The 24,760-nt window shown below is 37.9% G+C and overlaps 1 protein-coding gene across 3 annotated transcripts in view; it reads left to right on the top strand.

The window, feature by feature from the left end:
• Positions 1-24,760, top strand: part of MRE11 (MRE11 homolog, double strand break repair nuclease) — a 74,048-nt gene that overhangs the window by 39,647 nt on the left and 9,641 nt on the right. For all 3 annotated transcript variants that reach the window (XM_045894633.3, XM_045894632.3, XM_064577161.1), the window contains exons 14-18: positions 2,364-2,426; positions 11,174-11,393; positions 12,583-12,663; positions 20,675-20,733; positions 23,136-23,203. In XM_045894633.3, coding sequence (XP_045750589.1) covers positions 2,364-2,426; positions 11,174-11,393; positions 12,583-12,663; positions 20,675-20,733; positions 23,136-23,203 — 491 coding nt within the window. The remainder of the gene's footprint in view (positions 1-2,363; positions 2,427-11,173; positions 11,394-12,582; positions 12,664-20,674; positions 20,734-23,135; positions 23,204-24,760) is intronic.

Genomic DNA, 24,760 nt, shown 5'->3' with positions numbered 1-24,760 from the left:
GCACACCTCTCCCAGTGCCTTTATGTACACTTTTTCCTTTGATTAGAATGTTTTCTCCTTGTTATCCAAGACTCATTCCCTTTGCTCATAAATTACCTTCTCATTGCGGCCTTGCATGATCATTCCGTTCAGATGTGACCTCTCATCAGTATTCCTCACCCTCTTCCTGCTTTATTTCTTTCTGTATACTTACTGTCTTTTGCAAAGCGTTCACGGGTTCAGATATTTGAACATTGAACAACTCAAGACTCCACTGAGCATACTCATTTAAGGTTTTTATTTAAAGGCAAAAGATATGGTGCATCAAGGAAAAGAGTATGGGCAGGCATTAGAGACCTGTGAGAAGCCAGACATAAGATCTCATGTCCTCATTTGCACAGAGTGGTCCCTGGATTGAACACACCAAGATTTGTGCAGAAGTTCCCAGGGAATCTTTTATGCCCCTCTGGTCTCATAATCAAGCCATGCTTCCAACTGGTTATGCAGGTTGAAAACCATCAGTAAACAAACATCAGTAAATAAATGGCTCCCCAGAGATGACAGAGTGTTCTTAGTCTAGCTGTAAATTAACTCAGTCTGACCCAACTTCTAAAACAATATAACTTCTTATTTTGTTTTTGTTTATTGGCTACATACACAGGCACACAATCCTAAACTCCGTGGGGGCAGAATTTCTAACTATTTTGTTCATTGTTGGATTCTCAGTTCCTACAGTAGTGCTTGGCACATAATGGGTGCTCAGTAAAGAGGTGCTAAGTAAATTACTAAACAAATAGAGGTTTTCCCTAATTACATAACTACACTATAAGAGCCTGTTGGGCAGGAATTAAAAAAAAAAGAATCTCTAGTTTCCCTTTTGGTTCCAGGACCATCCATTATCAGCAAACAGTAAACATTTAGTAGTTGACTTGATAAAATGATTTTCAGAGTCCCACCCACTTCAGATACTATTTTTTTAAAGATTTATTTATTTATTTTAAAGAGAGTGCACACGTGAGCAGGGGGAGGGGCAGAGAGAATCTCCAGCAGACTCCCCACTGAGTGCAGAGCCCTATGTGGGCTCCATCTCAGGACCCTGAGATCATGACTTGAGCTAAAATTAAGAGTTGGGCGCTTAACCTAAAGAGCCACCCAGGTGTCCCCAGATACTATTTTTAGAGAGCCTCCTGGATGTCTTACAGCCTAACATCTAAGAATGATATGAGCCATGTAATAAATATTTCAAGCCTCTGAAAGAAGAGATTTTTGTTTTTAACTATTTTACTAAAGTATGACACTCATAGGTATCAGAGTTTTTTCTTTTGCAGTCTAATAGACCCATTTTTCAGTGACATGGAACATTTTGGCAACTGGTAATCCAGTTTTGCTTAGGGACAATATATATATATTTTTAGAGTACAGTTCTGACATTTTAATGTAAGTCACTAGGGAAGTATGATTTCTTTAATCAATCAACAAAACTGTACTTAAATTTCCAAGTTTTTGGTGTACTCTTGAAAACAGTATGAAGGTTCCTCAAAAAGGTAAAAATACAACTACCCTACTACCCAGCAGTTTTGCACCACTAGGTATTTACCCGAAGGATACAAAAATATGGATTTGAAGGGGCACATGCACCCTGATGTTTATGGCAGCATTATTAACAATAGCCAGACTATGGAAAGAGCCCAGATGTCCATCGACTGATGAATGGATAAAGAAGATATGATATGGTGTGTACACACACACATACATATATATATATATATATATATATATATATATATATATATGATGGAATATTACTCAGCCATCAAAAAGAGTGAAATCTTGCCATTTGCAGCAACATGGATAGAGCCAGAGTGTATTATACTAAGTGCAATAAGTCAGAGAAAGACAAATACTATAGGATTTCACTCATGTGGAATTTAAGAAACAAAACACATGAACATATGGGAGGCAGAGAGAGAGAGAAACTGTAAGAGACTCTTAACGATAGAGAACAAACAGGGTTGATGGGGGAGGTGGGTGGGGGATGGGCTAGATGGTGATGGGTATTAAGGAGGGCACTTGTTACGATGAGCACTAGGTATTATATGTAAGTGATGAATCACTAAATTCTACTCCTGAAACCAATATTACATTATATGTTAACTAACTAGAATTTTTTTATTATTTTTAAAATATTTTATTGTTATGTTAATCACCATACATTACATCATTAGTTTTTGATGTAACTAACTAGAATTTAAATAAAAATTTGAAACAAAAAATTCCCAAGTTTTATGTTGTAATGGAAAGCATTTCTTAATCAGTTGTAGCCCATTGTTTTATATTTCCGTGATAGGACTAAGCAACATTTTTGATTTACTGTTTTAACACAGGTACGCCGTTTCAGAGAAAACAGACAAAAAAACACTAATGAAGAAGATGATGAAGTTCGAGAGGTAATTTCTCGTGTAAATTACTATGCTTCTGTGTCAGTTTGTTAAGCTAGAATGACTAGTAGGTTTGTTTAGAATAGTCGACCTTACTTTGGCAGATAGGACTGAGCAGGGATTGGCTGAGGAGATTTATACCAGTGCAGCCTGCCAATATTCGGCTTGCCAGTATTCCTTTTTTATCCTTTTGCTCTTTTTGGAAACTTATTTAATTGTGTTGGGGGGGGCTAGGGAGGAGCATACAACAAGAGCCCTTAGTAATCAAAATAATACATAATTGCTATCAGAGCATCTTATTAGCATAAGATGAAGTCTTGCCCTACTGAGCTGATACTATTTTGGGCAAAAAGGAAGAAACTTGTGTTTTGCTAGCAGTATTACCATAGATAAATATACAGAGTCCACTGGGCTTTCTAAAAATGTTGAAATGGGCTTGATCACCATCAATGCTGTCTTTCTCGGTCTCTTTGCAGTTTAGGAACTTCTGGTTAGCGACTATTTACTGAAACTTCGGGCCTCTATCTGGTACTTGGTGAATTCACGGTTGAAGATAGATTTTTCTATTTTCTGATTGTCCTTGGTGTTTCATTATTGCTATCTAGTATGTAAAGGTTATCTGATAACTAATTTATTGTTGAGATTATCTTGATTGCTTTCATTCGTATCTGTTACAACCTAGCCATTCTGCTTTGCATTAGCAATACAGATATGGAAAATGTGTGGTTCGTGTCCAGCAGAGACTCTTGGTTTAGTAGGTGAGGCAGATATATGTAGAAAGAACATGTTAAACCTTAGCATGACCTAAAGGGTCACCTTCGCTGAATTAATAAACAGTCCTGCTAATCCATTGTCATTTTCCTAAGTATTTCAGAACTGCTCCTGATAGGCGGTGAATGGGAAAGAGCTGGAGCACTCGACACATCCCTTAAATTAACTTTTATATCTTCTACTATTTTCTCTGCTGCAAGCAAAAAAGAATAAGACACCCTTCTCCCCCCCCCCCACCCTTTAAATATTTTTTGCCTTGTTTTAAGCACACTCCTTAGGTAAAAGTCAATACCTGGGACACTCAGTTTACTCCTTTTTCCTCTGAACTCTCTTCCAAAGGAATCCCTGTTTAGTGGTTGATCTACTGATGACTACTAGGTAATACCACAGCCTTTAATGTGAAGCAGTTTTAGATCCTGACAGAGGAAAAGTCAGTTATCAAATAATTTTTCGGTACTGGGACACCTGGGTGGCTCCGATGGTTAAGCGTCTGCCTCCAGCTCAGGTCATGATCTCAGTGTCCTGGGATCAAGTCCCATGTCCGGCTCCCTGCTCAGCGGGGAGTCTGCTTTTCCCTCTCCCTCTGCCTGCTGCTCGCCCTGCTTGTGCTCACTCTCTCTGTCAAATAATAAAGTCTTTAAAAAATAAAAATAAAATTGTTTGGTACCATCTCTAAAGGCCATGAGATAGACTTTTTTTCTCTTTTTAAAATAAAATTCCAAGTCTATATCTGATTTACTTCATCGTCTGTCAAACTGTATAGGCTACTTAGGATTTTAGGCTGATCCAATAATGGAATGTTAAGGAATAGGAATGTAGCATTTTGGGTGTTATTTTTTTCTTCTTTCCTCTGTCTTGTTACAGAAATTTGATGCCCTATGCTTAATGTGGGGAAGTCACCCCCCCCAAATTATGTCCCAGTTAATTAGAATATGTAAGAATAGCAGTATAGTAACTCAGTTAATAATATTTCTTTAGAGAGGATATGCGAGGATAATCTTCTCAGTGTCTAGTTTTGTGTCAGGTTTCTTCCCTTTGTACAACTTACACTGTCTCCATCATGTAATATGGGGAACTTTGCAACATTAACTAACATTCCCAGCGGTAGTGCCAGTACCAGCTACAGTTTTTTCCCTACCTCCTTCCTCCCTTTCGTGAATAGCCTTCAGTACTTGATCATAGAACTAAAAGCTCTCACCATCCACTGAATTTCACAGTCAGCATTCCCGATGTCAGAGTCATTCCCCTACATCAGTGTAGTGGAAAAAGCAGAACGTGTTACCTACTTGGTTTTATTCATCACTGTTTTAAAGTGGAAAGGGCAAATGGTATTCATTAAATTTTCATTTACTGATTTTTTTTCTAGATGTGTCATGTACACAATTTCAGTTTCGCTCAGAAGCATAGATGGAGCTCTGCTGTACTACTTACAAGATGGTTTTGGGGAGCTAAGAGGAGGAAGCTAGAGATTAGAGATCCCTTACCACATTTGATTTGTATTCATCTTACAGAGCACCCTTAAAGTACAAAAGAGTTTGCCAAATAGCAAGAATGAATACTAGAAGAAAGAAATGACTCCTGGTTCTTGGATCATTTAAACTTAACTAACCATTTCAATTTAACAGATTACAGAAACATTTCTTTGCATGCTCTTTGTGTTTGGAGCCCCTAAACTGTTTTTCATTAGTCTTTTAAAGAATTAGAGTGAATATTTTATAAAAGGAAGGTAGTAGAGGACCTGACAGATTGCATTTGGGAGTTTTACAGAAGAAAGCACTTTTGGGTTTAGATTTTTCAGCTATATTTTAAGACTTTAGCAGGTAATTGGGGTTTCCTAGGTAATTTGTCAGCTTGCCATAGGATGTTATAAATGGTCTTAGCATACTATTTAGGACTTGGAGTGGAATTTGAGACTTTCCCGAGCTATAACTCCCAACCGTGTAGAATCATTTAGCTCAGAACATGAATCCTAGTACCATGTTTAAATTATTTATACAGACAAAAGCATTAGTCATTCCAAGAGGCTTTAAAACCTCTTGTTCACATTGAAAAGCTCTAAGTATATTCTTTAACTATAAGTTCACATTTAAATAAAAGGCCAAACAGTAAATGTTTTGGGCTTTGCAGGCCATATGTGGTCTTTGTCACATTTTCTTCTCTGTGTATGTGGTTGGGTTTTTTTTTTTTTTTTTTTTAAATCCTTTAAAAATGTAAAATCTATTCTTGGTCTGACCCATAGTCTGTAGTTTACCCAGCCTCTGGTTTCCTGTGTTCTGCCTGGATTTGAGGCAGCATTGATACCCTCTTTCAAACTGTAATACCAAGCACTATCAACAAAGTGAAAAGGCATCCCGTAGGATGGGAGAAGATATTTGCAAATCATGTATTTGGTAAGTGATTAATATTCAGAACGTACAAAGAATTCGTAAAACTCAGTCACAGCAAAAAGTGGATGAAGGACTTGAATAGACATTTCTACAAAGAAGATAAACAGGTGACCAATAAGCACATGAGAAGATGCTCAACATCACTAGTGAAATGCAAATCTAAACCACAAAGCCACTTCACATTTATTAAGATGAATATTACAAAAAAGAAAATAGTGTTGCCACGAATAAGGAGAAATTGCAAGCCTCATGCATTGCTGGTGGGAATATAAAAGCTTCTGTGGAAAATAGTATGATTTCTCAAAAAATTAAAAATAGAATTATGTGACCTAGCAACTGTACTTCTAGGTATTTACCCCAAGGAATTGAGAGCAAGGACTGAGATATTTGTACACCCAAGCTTATAGCATTCCCAGTAGCCAAAAGGTGGTAGCAATTCAAATGGCCATCAGAAGATGTACAGATAAACAAAATGTGGTGTGTATGTGTGATGATGGACTTCTGCTTAGCCTTAAAAGGAATGAAGTTCCAGTAATGCTATAATATGGATGAACCTTGAAAACATTATACTAAGCGAAGTAAGACAGGTGAAAGTATTAGTATTAGTATTAGAAAGGATGAGTATTACATGATTCCACTTAAATGAGATCCCTAGAGTAGTCAAATTCATATGGACAGAAAGTAGAATAGTGGTAATGAGGGGAAGGGTGTGGCTAGGGAATGGAGAGTTGTTTTTTAACAGGTATGGAGTGTCCGTTTGAAATGACGAGAAAGGTCTGGAGGTGGATGATGGTGATGTTGTACAGCAGTGTGAATGTGTTTTTAATGCCACTGAATTGTACACAATTGTAAGATGCTCTATTTAATGGTATATATATTTTGTCACAATTTAAAAAAAACAGGTGTACTACCAGGATAGGTTTTCGAATCTTACAAAAAAGCATATGGAAACATTGTCCTACCAGTGGCCCTGACCCTGCACTTAGGATGGCTGTGGACCTACACTCCTGAGGCCAATTAGAATCCCACTGCTAATTCTTAGAAGTAACATACTTCCTATATATCTGTACACTCCAGAGCCTGTTGCACAGAAAAGTGGAGTTAAAATATTTGAGTGTCATGTTAAATGATAAAATGAAGGTATGGTATTTAGACAAAGGGAAGGTATAAAATTTGGAAATGATGGTGGGTAATTCATTCCAAGAAAAGAATCATAAAAGGGCACATGCATCTTAAATTTTTGCTAGATAACTGCCATATCATTCCAGAGATGTGACACCAGTTTGCCTTCTAACCAGTATTGGGGGTTGCTTATTTCTCCACATCCTTGTCATCCTGATGTATTATGACATCTTTTGATCTTTACAAATCCGAGGGCTGAGGACATTGTTTCTTACTATTGTTTTTAACCCGTACTTTTGTTGCTAGTGACTCAGCAATTTTTATGTTTATAAACCATTTGTATTTACGTGAAACACCTGGTCATGTTCTTCGCCCAGAAATTTTTGTTCGATTTGGTTTTTGTGCCGAGGACATTGGTCTCTCTGTAAGAGCACTCACAGGAGAATGTGCACACACTCTATGTGTGTGTGTGGGGGGGTAGCATATTTTAGGGTATTTGTCGTGTAAAAGAAGGGTTTTGGAGTTTCTTCAAATCCAGAATGGGTGATGAACTAAGTGCCTTTTTGACATCTGTGGAGATAAACGTGTGGGATTTTTCCTCCGTTCTATTAATTCGGCAATAAATTGAATTATATTAAAACATATTCTATTATTGCCCCATCCTTGTTACTACTTTGTGAACCTTCTGGTAATGGGTATCCTGGTTTTTCCATATGTTCCTGGATTCTCTTTGTTTGCTTGAATATTCGTAAGTGAAATCCTGTAATCTTTTTGTGCATGCAGTCCTTTGTCAGTTTTTCAGTACCATGTTATGCTGGCTTTGTACAAAGAAGTTGGAAGCTTGCTTTCTTTATGCTCTGGGACTATGGAAAGAGCAGTGGAATTATCTGTTCTTTGAAGATTTGATAGAATACCTGTGAAACTTTGTGGTTGTGGTTCCTTTTCCGGGGGTGTTGTTCCTTTAACAAATTTCTCCCATTATTTGATATTATTATTAGTCTGTTGAGACTATGTGTCTCTTGTTGGATCCGTTTAGGTCATTTATTTTCCAAATTACTTAGAATTGAAGAGTATTTTGTCAGGATTCTTTTAATTTCCCCTCAATCTTTTTCCCCCTCCATTCTGATTTTTAATGATGTATACTTGTTTTTTCTTCCTTTTTATTAAGTTAGTGATTTTTATCAATGTGACTTCGTCCCAGAGGATCAGTTCTTAAATTTACTAATTTGAATGGATTTTTGCTTAAAATTTGTTTATGATTATATCTTTATTGATTTCTCACAATTCCTTTTGGATGGACTTTACTTGTCCTATGTTATGGAATATCAAATCTACTTATTTTCATTCATTCTTTTTTAACAGGCTGTAGGCTTTATAAACACTGCTTTGTTTTGTATATTCCAGTATACAATATTTTTTTTTTAAAGATTTTATTTATTTATTTGACACAGAGAGAGACAGCGAGAGCAGGAACACAAGCAGGGGGAGTAGGCGGGAGGCTTCCCGCCGAGCAGGGAGCCCGATGTGGGACTCGATCCCAGGACCCTGGGATCATGACCTGAGCCGAAGGCAGACGCTTAATGACTGAGCCACCCAGGCGCCCTCCAGTATACAATATTTTTATTATTTTCTAGATTTCTGCAATTTTAGTTTTGTGGGTTGGAGGCAGGGTTTTTTTTAATTATCATTAATTACTAATTTTATTCATGGCAATTAGACTGTATAATACCCTTTACTATTTAGAACTTAATTGATGTTTTTCTTAGCACCCCATGATGTATTAGTTAAACATTTCATGAGGTCTTGAAAAGTCTATATTTATTTTCAGAGTATAGAGTTCAACATACATCAGTTAGATCTGTTTTATTAATTATGTAATTTAAGTCTCCTTTTTCCCTTTAAGTGTACTTTTTAAAAAGTACAGCTGGTTCTTGTTATTTCTTTATGTTCTATGTCACTGCAAACACTAACCTAGTGAATACTGAACCGTATTGCTCCTAGGGGAAATAACAGGATTGGGTTCCTGCCAACTACTGGTTATAGCATTTTTATCCCGAGTAGTACATAACCTTTTTCATGTGTATTTCTGTTTTAATATATAGTTGAGTCATTAACATTGAACTTAGAGCCAGCAACCCTATAATCTTGCCTGAATGAAGCTTATCTCACACACCTATTTCATCTGTAAGGCATATCACAGCCTTCTTGCACTTGGGAGTACTGGACAGCACTTCAGCTACACTGAATCACTGACTAAACACACAAAAATGTGAAAAACATGGCACTAAATATGCCACAGAAAGGACACTTGTTTAAAGTGTGAGAGCTGAAACAGAAAGGCTGAGTGTTCCATTCTTCATCTTCATCTGGGAATGTGTGTGTCAAGAGACTCGGAATTTTCGAGTGCCTGGGTGGCTCAGATGGTTAAGCATCTGCCTTCGGCTCAGGTCATGATCCCAGGGTCCTGGGATCAAGTCCTGCATCAGGCTCCCTGCTTAGCGGGGAGCCTGCTTCTCCCTCTGCCACTCCCCCTGCTTGTGCTCTCTCTCTCTCTCTCTGTGTGTATCAAATAAATAAATAAGTAAAATCTAAAAAAAAAAAAAAGAGACTCGGAATTTTTACCACTGCACTGGTCCACAGATGACTGCAAAAGTATCAGGAATATTGTTCTGGGGTTTACAGATAAATTTTGGCAAGTAGGTGATTTGCAGATATAGAATCTGGGAATAATGAGGATTGACCATACTTCATCTGGGACAAGAAAAATGAGTTGAAATCTTTCTGCGATTTTTTCTTTTTTCTTTTTTTTTTAAGATTTTATTGTCAGAGAGAGCGCGCGCGCGCAGGGGGAGCGGCAGGCAGAGGGAGAAGCAGGCTCCCTGCTGGGCAAGGAGCCCTTTGCGGGACTCCATCCCAGGACCCTGGGATCATGACCTGAGCTGAAGGCAGATGCTTAACCGACTGAACCACCCAGGCATCCCTTTTTCTTTTTCTTCTTTGTTATGTTCCCTGAAGTTTTTTTCTTTTTACATGGTAATGCCATGCTGAGCCCTTCATGCTGGGATTTTGCTGTTACTTCCTTTAAGCTGAAATCATCATCATACAGCTGGATTATCTCCCACCTCCCACTTCACTCCTACTTCTACCCTACGTGCTTTCTTCTCATCTCCTCATTTAGTCCTGCCTCTCTTTACTTCATGGTATCAAGAGAGCTCAGAAATGCTCTACCCACCTATTCTTAGTCCTGGAATTTTTTATTCCAAGCAAGAGAGACTATAGTCATGGTCCCTTTGAATAGATAGATCAATTTTAGAGAGCTCTGTACTGCCTAAGACTCTTTTCTACCTTGTTCCTTAGGTCAGATCTTCATTATATCCATTAACTCTTCAGAACTTTTGTGTTTAGAAGTTGGAGCTATTTTCTCATCATGTTCATTTCTGTTCTCCTTACTACAGTTTGATTAGTTTAAGGGAAGAGCTCAGAGCAACATTGCTTTTATTTTATTTTTAATCAAAAAATCTGTATTCATTTCAGAGTTAAAATATTTCATTAAGTCTCAAACTTGTCTTTTCTCGGCAGTTTCTTATCAAATTAAAGTTTGTGGCATATTGTGCTTGCTTCGGCAGCACATATACTAAAGTTTGTGGCATATTCTTGGTCCTAAGCTTTTTATTCTTTCCCAGGCCTTCAATTGTTATATTCTACTTAATTCTTTTAATCTTTTTTTTTTTTTTTAAAGCTTTTGTATAGTTATTTATTTGAGAGCAGAAGGACAGGGACAAGCAGACTCCAGACTAAGCGCAGAGCCTGATGCAGGGCTTGATCTCACAACCCTGAGATCTCAACCTGAGCCAAAATCAAGAGTCGGACCCTTAACCAACTGAACCATCCAGGCGCCCCTCTTTTTATCTTTTTATTCTTAATTCTACTTAATTTTTTTAAGAGATGATTGCTCATAATTTTCTGATTACAGAGTAATATTTTAGAAAAACTATATAGTAGAAAATTTATCCTATTTGTGAATAAAGAAGAAAACGAGCACCCTAAAATTTCATCACCCAGAGATAACAGACATTTTTTGTAAGCATTTTTCTTGTCACTTATTAAGAGCCCATTGTACAGAGTAGCTCAAATGATGACAGTCTCTTACAAATGGTGATGTTGAATTAGGGGCGATTGCTAATATTCTTACCAGTTCTAAAAGTTTTGATTCTGTGGAATTTTATCGTTCTCAGCACAGCTTTTCAAAAGGTCTCATTTTCCAGATAGTATGGCAGATTGATCTGACAAATTGTAGGAATTGAATTTGACAGACAGGGGAGGGGAGTTGTCCTGCTTGGCATTTTTATAGCATGATTAGTGAAAAATAATAGTGTAGACAGTTTGGCAATAGTGCATGTTATCTGAATGACCAGATCAATGACTTAGGATGCTGCATTACCTACTAGTGTGTATTTTCTCCTCTTTCCCTCTCAGGCTATGACAAGGGCCAGAGCCCTCAGATCTCAGTCTGAGGACTCTGCTTCTGCCTTTAGTGCTGAGGACCTTATGAGTATAGATTTGGCAGAACAGATGGCTGAGGACTCTGATGAGGACATCACAGCAGCAGCCAGCAGAGGAGGAGGCCGAGGAAGAGGCCGCCGAGGAGGAAGAGGACAGAACTCAGCCTGGAGAGGGGGGTCTCAGAGAGGAAGAGGTTAGCACTCGGTACCAGTTTGCACACACATTCAGACTTGGCAGCTGAACGGGACACACAGGATCGTATTCCTATCATCAGAATTAAGTGTTGCTATCTTCTAAAATTTTGTGTTTATAATGCATAAAGCCAGTCTTTAATATAGTTCTGACATGTATGTTTACTTAAATAGATTTTAATGGCCATGTGCACATAATGTTTTAATGACTTTTTTTTTTAAGGTTTTTTGTTATTTATTATTTGACAGGGGGAGAGAGAGACAGTGAGAGAGGGAACACAAGCAGGGGGAGTGGGAGAGGAAGAAGCAGGCTTCCCGTGGAGCAGGGAACCTGATGCAGGGCTCGATCCCAATCATGACCTGAGCTGAAGGCAGACGCTTAGCAACTGAGCCACCCAGACGCCCCTGTTTTAATGACTCTTAACATATTTTTTTAAGAACTTCACTACGCTCCTCACACAGTACCTTTTGGGTACATTTAATGTCATATTTACTCTCACACCTATAAAATAATGGGCAGATATGAGCTGCTAAGGAAAATGGCTATCTAATGACCATTGGCAGCAGGAAGAAACTCCAGGTCATAAACATTATTTTTGTTACTGTCATAAGATACAAATGCCCTTATTTTTATAAAGTGGCTTCATAAAATTTGTTCAAAAAGAATACTACCCTAAAACAATTTGATTTCTTAAAGCAGTCATAAACATTAATTGCCATCATTGTATTTAACGTGGGACTATTGTCATTGAATAATCCAAATAATAGAAAATTGGCCATCCAGTGACTTCCTGATGCATTGTATGACTTTGTTTCTAGGAATATTTTTAAATTGTTTTTATTAAATATTTATCCATTGGAATTTTAAGCTGGTAAAATAGTACTTAAAAGTTAAAAATTTCCAGGGAAAGAGATCCTCATCCTCTAGTGATAATTTATTTTCATTATCCTTACGTTTACAAAATGTTTCCTTAAATTTTGATTGGAAGAGTATGAACCAAATGTGGTGTAAGTATGGTTTTTGAAAAGTGATTAGACTATGTGTTTCTTGTTATATATGTCTTTGACTTTTTATACATAAACTATGTTTTGATGTAACTTTTTTTACATTTCATTTTGGCATTGTCTTAAAAAAAAAAACCTTGGCTACTGATACAATTGTATAGTGACTGCTCATTATTCTAACAATAGGCACTGGTCTAGAGACTTCTACTCGAAGCAGAAGTTCAAAGGCCACTATGTCAACACCTAGAAACATGTCTATTATAGATGGTGAGTATGGGTTGCAAATGATTTTCTAGCAGTTATTTATAAATCCCAACATAGGAAGACCTAGGAAATCCTCATTAGGAAACCTCATTGGTTTGTGTTGCCATTGTTGGGGGGTCAAAAGGGTTATTAGCATTACAAGATAAATTCTTCTTTAAAAGGTCTTTGCCATTCATCAGAGTTACTGAAAAGGGTGAATCTTAAAAAGTATTTTTTATAATCCCTTACTTTTAGACAGATTTGATTATTTCCTGTTTATAGAGAGACCCTGAAGGCAGAAAAATGAGTCAGTTGGTCAATATGTCAACAATGATCAAGAAAGAACCACTTCTTAATATAGTGTTTACTTTCTTAAGCTTCTTTTCTCCGGCTCTGTGGTTAGCACAAGAAAGTCTGTGATCTGTATTTAAGATAATACTCATAATAGCCAATGTCTATGAAAGAGTTAACTGCATGCTTCCCAAAGCTCTGTGGTTAGATACTTATGTTATCCCTGTTTTACAGAAAAGGGATCTGAGGCTTTGAAAAGATAGGCAGTTTACCCATGGTCTCACAGCTAGTAAATTTTAGAACTTGGGTTAATCCCACATTCCCTAGACTCCAGAACCAGTGGTTAACCACTATATAGTTGATCCTTGAACAGAGTGGGTTTGAACTGTGCAGGTCCACTTAATAAGTGGGTTTTTTTCCAATAAATTACAGTACTGTAAATGTATTTTCCCTTCCATATGAAAAATATGATTTTCTTAACATTTTCTTTTCTTGAGCTTACTTTGTTGTAAGAACACAGTATATAAACAACATACAAAATAAGTGTTAATCAGCTGTTTATGTTGTCAGTAAGGCTTCCAATAAATAATAGGCTATTAGTAGTTAAGTTTTGGGGGAGTTAGAAGAAGTTACATGGGGATTTTTGGACTTTGCAGGGGTCAGTGCCCCTAACCCCTGAATTCAAGGGTCAACTGTACTGCTAGTTTCCAGAGCAAGATAAGATTAGAGACCTAGCTACTGGTTCTCAGTAGAGAGGTCTTTGCATTGTACAGAATAACCTATCGAATTAATGTGAAGATAGAGTAAACCGCCCGGAAGGAAGTGAATTATGACACCATCAGAGGAAGTCTTGGACATTTATTGGATGGCAACTGACATTGGAGGAAGGATACAAACATCAAATCCAATAAATGACTCTTATTTGTTGTTGTTGTTTTAGTGTTCAACAATTTATCAGTTGCGTAAATCCAATAAATGACTCCTAAAGAAACTTTAAAAAAAAAATTTTTTAATAATTTTTTAAAAATATTTTATTTATTTGACAGAGACAGCAAGAGAGGGATCACAAGCAGGTGGAGTGGCAGAGGGAGAAGCAGGCTTCCTGCTGAGCAGGGAGCCGGATGCGAGGCTCGATCCCAGGACCCTGGGATCATGACCCGAGCTGAAGGCAGACGCTTAACGACTGAGCCACCCAGGCGCCCCTTAAAGAAACTTCTTATCAAGAGTTCTGGGGGCACCTGAGTGGCTCAGCTGGTTAAGCGTCCGGCTCTTGATCTCAGCTCAAGTCTTGATCTCGAGGTTGTGAGTTCAAGCCCCATGTTGGGCATGGAGCCTACTTGAAAAAATAATAATATTTTTTGAAAAGTTCTGTTTTGTATTTTTACTCTGGTTATTTAGTACTTGAGGAGAGCCAGCTAAGATTCTTATCTTGACTTCAAAAGCATGTTGTCTTTTAGGAAATGACGTCCAAAAAGGTGCTCTTCCATTCTTGGCAGGAGTAAGATAAAAGCAGAGAAGGGGAAAAATAGGCACCATAGAAAGGATCTAGGCAGAGTTCAACATGGAAAAAAAACCTTGTGAGTTTTAACAAGTCACTCAGACTCCTAAGTTTGTTTCCATAATAGACTGTACATAGTGGGTTGTTCTGAAGATGAGAGGCAGAGAGTCTGGCACATAGTAGCCCTTTACAAAATGTTTGTTATAAAAAAAAAAAGAAAAGAAAAAACAGAGGGAGATAGAAAAGCAAAGTGAAAAAAAATATGTATACTTCCAGGTTAAGTCACCAGAAGTTGGTTAGCATTGACACAAAGGCATACCCACCTTTACCTTAACCCAAACTGCCTTTTTTCGTCCTGGCTTAACTATTTTATGTGAAGCTTTCCTTGCCACAAATGGGCAGAATTAATCACTTAAAGTGAGTCTTTGGGCTTCCATTTTGTTGTTGAGAAATGAGCTATTAGTTAAGCTTGCTTTTTTTTTTTTTGAAGTAGTCTCTTTTTCCTCCAGCTGGCTGTCTTTGGTGTTCTGCAGTTTCACTGATGAATCTAGATATGAGATTCTTTTTTTTATCCTGCTTAGGATTTATTGGGCTTCATGAAACTGTGAATTGGTGTCTTTCATCACTCCTAGAAAATCCTTTCCCTTTAGATAATACCTCTGTGCTCTTTTTCTCCTCCCTTCAGAGTCTTCAGTTAAATAAATGTAAGATTCACTCTGTCCTCCCGGGACTATTAATCTCTTGTATTTTCCCTTGTTTTATCTTCCTGTGTTATATTGATCTTCTAAGAAATTCACCCATCTGTTGTTTTTTTTTTAAGTAAACTCTAACCCCAACATGGGGTTCAAACCCATGACCCCAAGATCAGATGTCGCTTTTTCTACGGACTGAGCCAAGCAGGCCCCCATGCCCATCTATTCTTAAAACTGTCCTTTGAATTTTTTATTTTCATTGTTTTTGGTGGGGGTAGAAATTCCACTTAGTTCTTTTGAAATACACTGTGTGATTTTAAAAATTCCCTGCAGATGTTTTTAAGCCTCTCTGTAATTTTGTGTGTGCCTAGTAAGGATATTTGTTCTGTTAGTCTTTGTCTAATAACCCAGTGTCTAAATGTCTTTGGCGTCTTTTTATTGTCCGTTTCTGATTTCTGTTTCTGTTGGTTCTCATTTACAGTGACTTGTTTCCTTGCGTGTTTCATTATCTGTTGTCCGTAAGAAATGATCAGCAGGAATAATTTGAGATTAGGGATGAAGTTAAGTTGCCCCAGAGTTGATTCATATTTGTTTCTCCAGGCTTCTAGGGGCACCACACGTCTTAGGCCACATAAAACTACATTTAAACTTGTGACTTGAGGTTTGACCAGCTGATAATGTACTTGCAAAATCCTGTTTACATCTGCTTCTCTCCTTAACCACTGGGGTCCCAGCTTAAGGTAGGGAGGAAATGCATCAGGTCCCTTACTTTGAGCAGGCCTTGACCTGTGTTAGCTCTTACCCTCTCTCTACAGAACTGTCAAAACAGTATGAACATTTGTCCAGATCAGCAGGTCCCCAGGGAAAAGGATTCTGCTTGCCTCTCTAAGTTTGAGCTTTTCTTCTGTTTTGGCCTGTTAATTCTTTATGTGATCAACTCAGTGCCACTAGAATTTTTTTTTATATGTTTGATGAAGCAATTTGGGTAGCTTTGAGCAGCAGTGTTTACCTGAAAACCTAGACCACAGTAAACAAATACAGAGCTTTTTATCTTTATTTTCTTTCTTTAAAACTCACATGTGGCTGCCTCCTTTGCATCTAGAACTTTATATCTCATAGGGTTTTTTGTGAGCATTTTTTTCCACTTTCTGCCCTCAGCTCCTTTCAGAACTGCTATGCCTGTGAGACCTTTCACAGACATTCTTTCATGAGTCCTCTTCTGTTATCCATTGATAATGTGCAATAAAGCTGTTTGTATAGAGAAGACAAGAGACCAGTTCAGCACTTTAAAATGTTCACAAATAACCCTTTTTTTACAAGTAATAATACTCATTTGTAAAAAGTAAGCCAAATTAATATGAAACTTAGGATTTCCTGAATTATGTGTAGGAAAAAATCTAATTGTGGTGCCTTTGCAGCAGATGGTGTGGTTAAGAACCTGGGCTTTGGAGTCAGACCTGGTATGGTCGGCCAGCTCTTCACTGGCTAGTTCCACGCCCTTACACCGCAAGCACCAGCAGAACAGGGGTGGAGTCATTCTTTTTCATCATTTCATCATGGTGTCCGTAGTGCCTGGCTATAGTAGATGCTTATTAAATACTTGAGAATGGCTGAATAAAAGTTACTTAGAGGTTGGATAGCATAAAGGTTAAAAGCATGGTTCTAAAGTCAGCCATTGGTTTGAATTCTGACTCCTTGATTTACTAGTTCTGTGTCCTTTTGGGCTTTCCATCTTCAGTGTCCTCATCTGTAAGTGGGCTGACAATTGCATTTATCTCATTGGGTTATTTTGAGGATTGATGAGAAGATACACGTGGACTATTTGGCATAGTATATACACATATTAAGCCGCCAGTAAGTGTAAACTGTTTCTTTCTATTCTATAAGCTTCAGATCCTTAGCTATAAAATTGGCAGTGTAGTACGGACTCCACAGAGTAGTTACAAGTATCAGTTGAACTTATGGGTATACATTACTTAGCACAGGACTTAGTAAGAATCCAAACAATGATTGCTGCTATTAGTACTAGTGGCAGTGTTTAAGATAAACTTATGAAAATGGATGTTTTATAAATATTTGTCTAAATTTATCTTTTATCTAAATTCATTTGGTCAAATGGTTTACAGTTGAACTATCGCTAACATTGGGACTTTTTTGAAAAGTGAAATAGACTTTTTAACACATACATGTAAAACATTTTTATTAGGTTGGATTTGGTGTTAAGTCTCTGACAAAATAACCATGGGGTACTAACTATAGCTACTGTAATGTTGGGACAAAAGCACCTTTAAAACTGAAACTTCCAAACCCCTATTGTAAATGGAAGTATGAAGAAAGCTATAACGGTACAATTCTACCATTATCAAGCCCTGTGGAGTGTAGAGATTTATTGTTGTACTGGAATTTTATTGGAAACAATAGATATTACACTTCCAGCCAGCAGCAATTGTAAATAATAGTTGACAGCCCAAATTTTTCCCTTGAAGTTTGTCTGCAGAGGGTGGTGAGTAAGTGAATAGTCCCCCTGAAGGCTCTGTGATTGCGCGTGGTTTACTGTCATGGCGGCCACTGCCGCATCTACGGCTACTGCTGCTAGCTACATTATTTGAATACCTGCTACTTCTAGGCACGTGGCAGAATTATTTCCATTAACCACCTCTTTTTATCTTTTCAGCAATTTTCTGCATGAATTATTAACACTATTTTATGATGTAGGAAAGACGTTAGGGTTTGAGGCCAACGGCCAAGAAAGAATTCTTGAGACGTCTTTGATGCAAAAAGATGGTTTTATTAAAGCACAGGGACAGGACCCGTGGGCAGAAAGAGCTGCAAGGAGGTCATGAGGAGCGGCCCATTATATCCTTCCAAGTTGGGAGGGGGTTGAGGATAGTGTAAGCCTCCCAGGTATTTTGGAAACAAGGTTTCCAGGATCCTGAGGGGGCTAGCTATTGTTAGGAAAGGTCATTTATTACTGTTTAGTAAAAAGTCCGTCATGAGACCCTTCAGATGTATATCGGTGGGTCATATACTTAGGGGATGATTGTCAACATGTATTTTGGGGGTTAGAGATAAAGGAAGTTTTCTTTTTTTTTTTTTTTTAAGATTTTATTTATTTGACAGAGACACAGTGAGAGAGGGAACACAAGCAGGGGGAGTGGGAGAGGGAGAAGCAGGCTTCCCGTGGAGCAGGGAGCCCGATGCGGGGCTCGATCCCAGGACCCTGGGATTATGACCTGAGCCGAAGGCAGACGCTTAACGGCTGAGCCACCCAGGCGCCCCTAAAGGAAGTTTTCAAAGGAATTTTTTTTATATGTTAAAGTGGACTTACAGGATCCTGGGGTTGAGCTAAGATTGTCCTTTGCCCTTAGCAAAGTATCAACTTCAAGGCAGTTGAGTCCCTAGAGGAATGTCACTCTGCCTGTTTCAAGGACTTGTCAATGGGCTCTAGGTAGTAAGGAAACTTAGTAATTTTTCTTTTGCCTTTGTTTCCCACATCATTTTATAGGTGGGGAAATTGAGACTTAACAAAGCCAAGGAGCTTGGCTCTGGTCACCCAGCTAGTCAGTCAAAATGAGTTTAACTCTACAACCACCATACTGTATTGCCTTCCTAACAGACCTCAGTGCTTATTTTTCTGATAAAGTTAATTTCTCTCACTGACATTTGTTGGGGATAAAAAGAAAGGAAGGTTTGGTTTGTTTTTGTTTGTTATGGGAGGGCTCGTCAGGATCTGAGAGTTTGAGGAGTCAATTAGTGAATAATTATTGAGCAGAAATATTCTTTAAGAGTCATGATAGCTGATTTTTTTATTCAGTTGCCCTGTTTAGCCTTTTGCGTAGAGTTAGGATGTGAGGCCCTAGTAATTGAGTAGAGTGGATAAAAACTTTGCTTCTGCCCTTAATCTCTCCTCTCAGATAGACATCACAAGACTGGGAATAGACCTGGAATAGGAAAAATGAATAAATCATAAATTTAGGCTAGATAGAACAATTCCTTAGTTTCCAGACTATGAAAATTTTGGACTTTGGGTTTCTTTGAGCTTTTGACTTTTTCAAGACCTCTGTCTTTTTTTTCTCCTCTTGCCCTGTTCAGTTTGGGGGTTGTCTTGGGGGAAAACATTGTTTTATATTAAGAAACTGGTAAGGCTTAAGAGAAAATAAAACTCTAATTGGCAGTTTGAAATTTATTCTAGATTTTAAATATTCTACACCCAATTCAGTATGGGGGGTAGTGGGGGGTTACCTCACCCCACTAAGCAATTCTTGGACATCAGCTGGGTTTCCTACAATTCGACTCAATTCTGACACTGTCTATCCAGAGGTAGCATTAGATTCCACAGGGTTAAGGGCTGAGTTCCACAAGATTGCCTCCTTCCATTTCAGAGGCTAATCACAAACTAGCTGTGCTTCTGACTGGCTATCAATCAGTTTCCCCTAATTCCCTCTTTGGGTTTAATTAATTTCCTGGGGCGGCTCACAGAATTCAGGAAACTAGTTTATTCACTAAATTTATTGGTTTATTACAAAGGATACAAATCAGCAGCCAAGTAAAGAGATACAAAAGCTAAGGTCGCAAACAAAGAAATTGTATCTTCAGAGAGTTTGGGGGCCAGCACCCTGGCATATGGAAGCATTCTGGTTCACCACCTCTAAGCTTGCCGAACCCTTCCTTTGGGTTTCTGTGGCAGCTTCATTACCATTAATTGATTGAATCATTGGCTATTGGCGATTGATTCAACCTCCTGTCTCTGTGGAAATCATGGGGTGGGACTGAGTTCCAACCTTCATTTCCAATTTCCTGGTTGGTTCCCCTGGCAACCAGCCCCAGTTTTAGGTTTGGTCCAAAAGTCACTTCATTAACATAACAAAAGTCACTTTCCTGGCTCTTAGTACTTAGGAATTTCCTAGGGTTTTAGGAGCTCTGCCAGAAATGGGGACCAAGACCAAACATATTTCTTATTATAAGATCATAGTGTCATTGTTTTGACTTGGGGGAAAATAAAGGGTTAGCTAAACTTCATGTTTCTAAGTTTTTAAAGCTAAAATGTAAGGATTTAAAGGAAGTGTTATCATAGCATAAAAGATACACTGTTTTCTAGGATTTCCTCTGGACTCTTCCTTTGATATGGCTAACAAAGTAGAGGAGAATAAGAAAGCTCTTCCTGGAACCATAGGGTTCGTAATATAGCCACAGGGAATGGTACTTCCAACTGTAAGAGAAAGAAGCATATATTTGGGGTTTAATCCATTAGATGGTCAGATTTTTATCCTTCATGTAGTTTCTATAAAATACTTTTAGTGTAGGTATATTTATGAGTGTTACCTGTTTTTATACTTGAATAAGCCAGGAAATCAGGAGACTGGCAGCTAGGCATTGATTTATTTGAAAATATATTTCCACCTCCCTTTAGATTTTAAAAAATATAAATGTTTTATAATTGGCCATCATGATTTTTGCAGATAGAGCTTACAAGATCTTTAGCTAACAATATGTACAAATTTTTTTCAGTTATTTTAAGAAAAACATAACAGATGTTTATTCTTTCACATTATAGCCTTTAAATCTGCAAGACAGCAGCCATCCCGAAATGTTGCTGCTAAGAATTATTCAGAGGTAAGATAAAAAGTTTTATAGTTGTGTGTTAATAATTTATACTCCCTGCATTATGAATTGTCAATTCTTTAATCTACAAAGTAAATAAAAGAAGGAAAAAGTGGGAAGCATTAAAGCTGGAGAGAATTTTATGGATTATCGAGACTGAGGGCTTCTAGGATTTTTGTTTTCTTTAAATACTGTATCTCATGATTAGAAATCTATAAATGTATGTTTACAGTAATATTTTCAAGGATAACAGTGTTGAGCCAAAAAGGTCCATGCATGGAATATTAATATTGAAGATTGGAGTTCAGTGCGTATAGAAGTCTTACTTAAATCTGGTTTCCTTTTGTTATTTATCCTCTCATAATACTGTGGCTTGTTCACTGATGGCTGGAGCTAGACTCAAGACAAACTAAGCAGCCAGAATGTAAGGACCTCTGTCTTAAGCTCTAGATTTAACATAGGCCCTCTGCACTTCCTTTGGATTCCAAGATTTTATATGGGCTTGATGCTCCTATTACCTTACTTTCAAGACCCACATGTCTTTACGCCTAAGGCAGTGCTCTTGATTCTGTGTCAGGATTTCTCAGTAGCAGCACTGTTGACTAGGTAAGTCTTGGTTCTCAGTAGCAGCACTGTTGACCAGGTAAGTCTTGGACCAGGTAAGTCTTACTGGGAGGGACTATTGTCTGCATTGTAGGGTTTTTTGCAACATCTTATCCCCCACCCTCTAAATGCCAGTAGCAACCCCCCTAATTATGACAATAAAAAATGTCTCCAGACATGTCTGTAAGTTTCCAGAATAATAGTTACTATCACTTACAGTTGAGAATCCATGCTCTATATCAGACCTGCCCCAGTAGTGTTTTTTCAAATTTCATACTTCGTCTCTTGAATATGTGACACAATTGACCCTTTTCCAGGAAACTTCTCTGCTCTGATTCTCATTTTGTCCTTTTATCTCCCTAAACTTCATCTCCCCCACTACCTGTTGTTGTTGATATGTGGGTGCCAGTGCTAATAACTTTTATCCTGAGCTCCATTTTATTATTTACATTCAACTATTGCCTGCTGTCACTTGCAGATCATCTAAAAGCAAAATTAGCACATCCACAAGGTAGTGTCTTTTCTAGATTTTTCTCTTGTAAGGCAGGAACATGAGTTCAAAAGGAACAAGTTGTGCTAAACTAGCTTTTTTTTTTTCATTCTTTGATTGTGGTTACACAGTGGTAGATTGGAGGAGTGTTGAATACATTTGATTCTTTCAAGGTACATAAGACAATCTTCTGATAGTTTTATGACAAAATGCAGAAATATTGGCCAGATTCATAGCTTCTTGGACAACTGCATTTAACAATTTTTTATTAGTAGTTCAATGTCAGCCTGGAGGGGGAGATCTCAGGTGCTGTTTTTTCCCTGTTTTGCCCTTGGCTTCATTCGCTAGTTGAAGACATAGCAAATATGTGTATTAAGTGTCAAGATAACACAAAACAGAGAGAGATAAGTAGTATTTTGGATGATAGAACCAAGAATAACAAATATCTCAGGGCTCCTGGGTGGGTTCATTTGGTTAAGCATCTGCCTTTGGCTCAGATCATGATCCCAGACTCTCTGCTCAACGGGAGCGTGCTTCTCCCTCTGCCTGCTACTCCCCCTGCTTGTGCTCTCTCTCTCTGGCAAATAAATAAATAAAATCTTTTTAAAAAAAAAGGAATCACAAATATCTCTACTGGGACCTAAAACTAACAAATGATGTTTAACGGGGATAAATGTAATAGAAAGATAGATATCCAGTACTTCCCACATGGTTTTATACCTAATTTTAAACTGGAAATGGAACACTAATGGTCTGACTCCTCACTAGAACCCAAGAAGTCCGCAGGCACTGTCTGCACATGACGTTGTGTGAGTCATTCACCAGTCTAACTGCATGTTCCTCTAGGTACACCGGCTGCCATGGTGTTCAGGAGAAAAGTGAGCTCAGACATGTATAGAATTGAAGAGTAACATTGGAGGGAAGTCAGGCTAAGCTTCAGGTTTTGTTTTTTGTTTGTTTTTTAAGATTATACATATTTATTTGAGACAGAGAGTGTGCATGAGCAGAAGGGAGGGAGGGAGGGGCAGAGGGAGAAGGAGAAGCAGACTCCCTGCTGAGCAGGGAGTCTAATGAGGTGGGACTCGATCCCACGATCCTGAGATACTGAGATCATGACCTGAGCCAAAGGCAGACGCTTAACCCACTGAACCACCCAGGGGCCCAAAGCTTCAGTTTTAACAATTGGTTTCTGCCCCCTTTTTTCTGACTTTTTTTTTTTTTTTTTGTATATTTGAAAATTTTTTTTTGAGATTCAGCTATTTATTTTTATTCAGATAAATTCCATTCCCATAAAAACTATTCCGTTTTGTTTTTCCCTTAGGTGATTGAGGTGGATGAGTCAGATTTGGAAGAAGACATTTTTCCTACCACTTCAAAAACAGAACAGAGGTAGGTGCAGTGATTTTCTGCAAGAAGAAACATCTGAAAAAATTTAAAATTATCCAGAATTCTACCTATATGTTTTTCTGTGCCATAGAAGTTTAATAGATTTATTTTCAACTGGTCAAGTAAATAGAGAAGTGAAAAACAGAGCAAAGGCTAGTTTAGTTCACAGAGGTGATGCAGCATTCTTGCAGGTATTTTTCAATGAAACTTAACCTGTAATTTATTTCCTTTTGCCTTTATTACTCAAGAATTTTCCTGATGGAGTTCTGTGTTCTCTCTAATTAACAGAAAATAGTTTTGTATTTTTTTTAATATTTGATTTCAGCTTCTCTTCTTCATTATCACATTTTTACATACTGAGTTACACAGGGTGCTGTGCTAAATGAACACTAAAGAGAGGATCACATTGGCTCTTCCTGCCTTTGGAGCACTTGTATGCTTTTTCTTGTCCCTTTTGGTTTTTGCCATTTTTGCTATTACTGTAAAGCTTGGCTTGACACACTATTAGTATTTCTGTGTTAGTATTTTAGATGGACACTGCTTAACTGAAGCTCAGTTAATGAAAATTTCTACTTAAGAAGATTTTTCACCTGATTGCTTTTTAACTCAAAATAATCTTCATGCCAAAGTAACCCATGTTGGGGTGGCCTGCCATTGGCCCCTACAAAATTATCAGGGTGCAGCAATAAAGAGTAATGTCACAGGCCACAGACATCTGCTTTGAAAGGGAGATCAGGGAAGGCGTCTGCGGAGGTCACGTTTAAGCTGAAATCTTACTGAGAGACTTGACCTTGCAAAAAGCAGAGGGAAAAGCACATATGGAGTCTCTCTCTTTTTTTTTTTTAGTTTATTTTTTCTTTTTAATTTAAATTCCGTTAATTAACATATAATGTATTATTGATTTCAGAGGTACAGGTCTGTGATTCATCAGTCTTAATATAACACCCAGTGTTCATTACATCACATGCCCTCCCCAGTGTCCATTCCCAGTTACCCCATTCCCCCACCTCCCTCCCCTCCAGCAACCCTCAGTTTGTTTCCTATGATTAAGAGTCTCTTAGGGTTTGTCTCCGTCTCTGATGTCATCTTGTTTTATTTTTTCCTCTCTTCCCCTGTGATCCTTTGTTTTGTTTCTTAAATTCCACATGGGTGAGATCATATGATAATAGTCTTTCTCTGATTGACTTATTTCACTTAGCATAATATCCTCTACTTCCATCCACGTCATTGCAAATGGCAAGATTTCTTTTTTTTTTTTTTTGATGGCCGATAGTATTCCATATACTACTCTATATATAGGTGGTATACATATATACCACCTCTTCTTTATCCACTCATCTGTCAATGGACATCTGGGCTCTTTCCATAGTTTGGCTATTGTGAACATTGCTGCCATAAACATTGGAGTGCAGGTGCCCCTTCAGATCACGGTGCCCCTTCAGATCACTGTATTTGTATCTTTGTAAATATATATATATTTGTAAATACCTAGTAGTGCAATTGCTGGGTTATAAGGTAGCTCTGTTTTTAATTTCTTGAGGAAACTCCATACTGTTTTCC

Source organism: Mirounga angustirostris, unplaced genomic scaffold, assembly GCF_029215605.1.
Source record: "Mirounga angustirostris isolate CCGP_5_RB_7025 unplaced genomic scaffold, mMirAng1.0.hap1 SCAF_13, whole genome shotgun sequence".
Taxonomy (NCBI): Eukaryota; Metazoa; Chordata; class Mammalia; order Carnivora; family Phocidae; genus Mirounga; species Mirounga angustirostris.
Note: the sequence above shows the minus strand (reverse complement) of the source record. Positions and strands in the feature narration are given on the sequence as shown.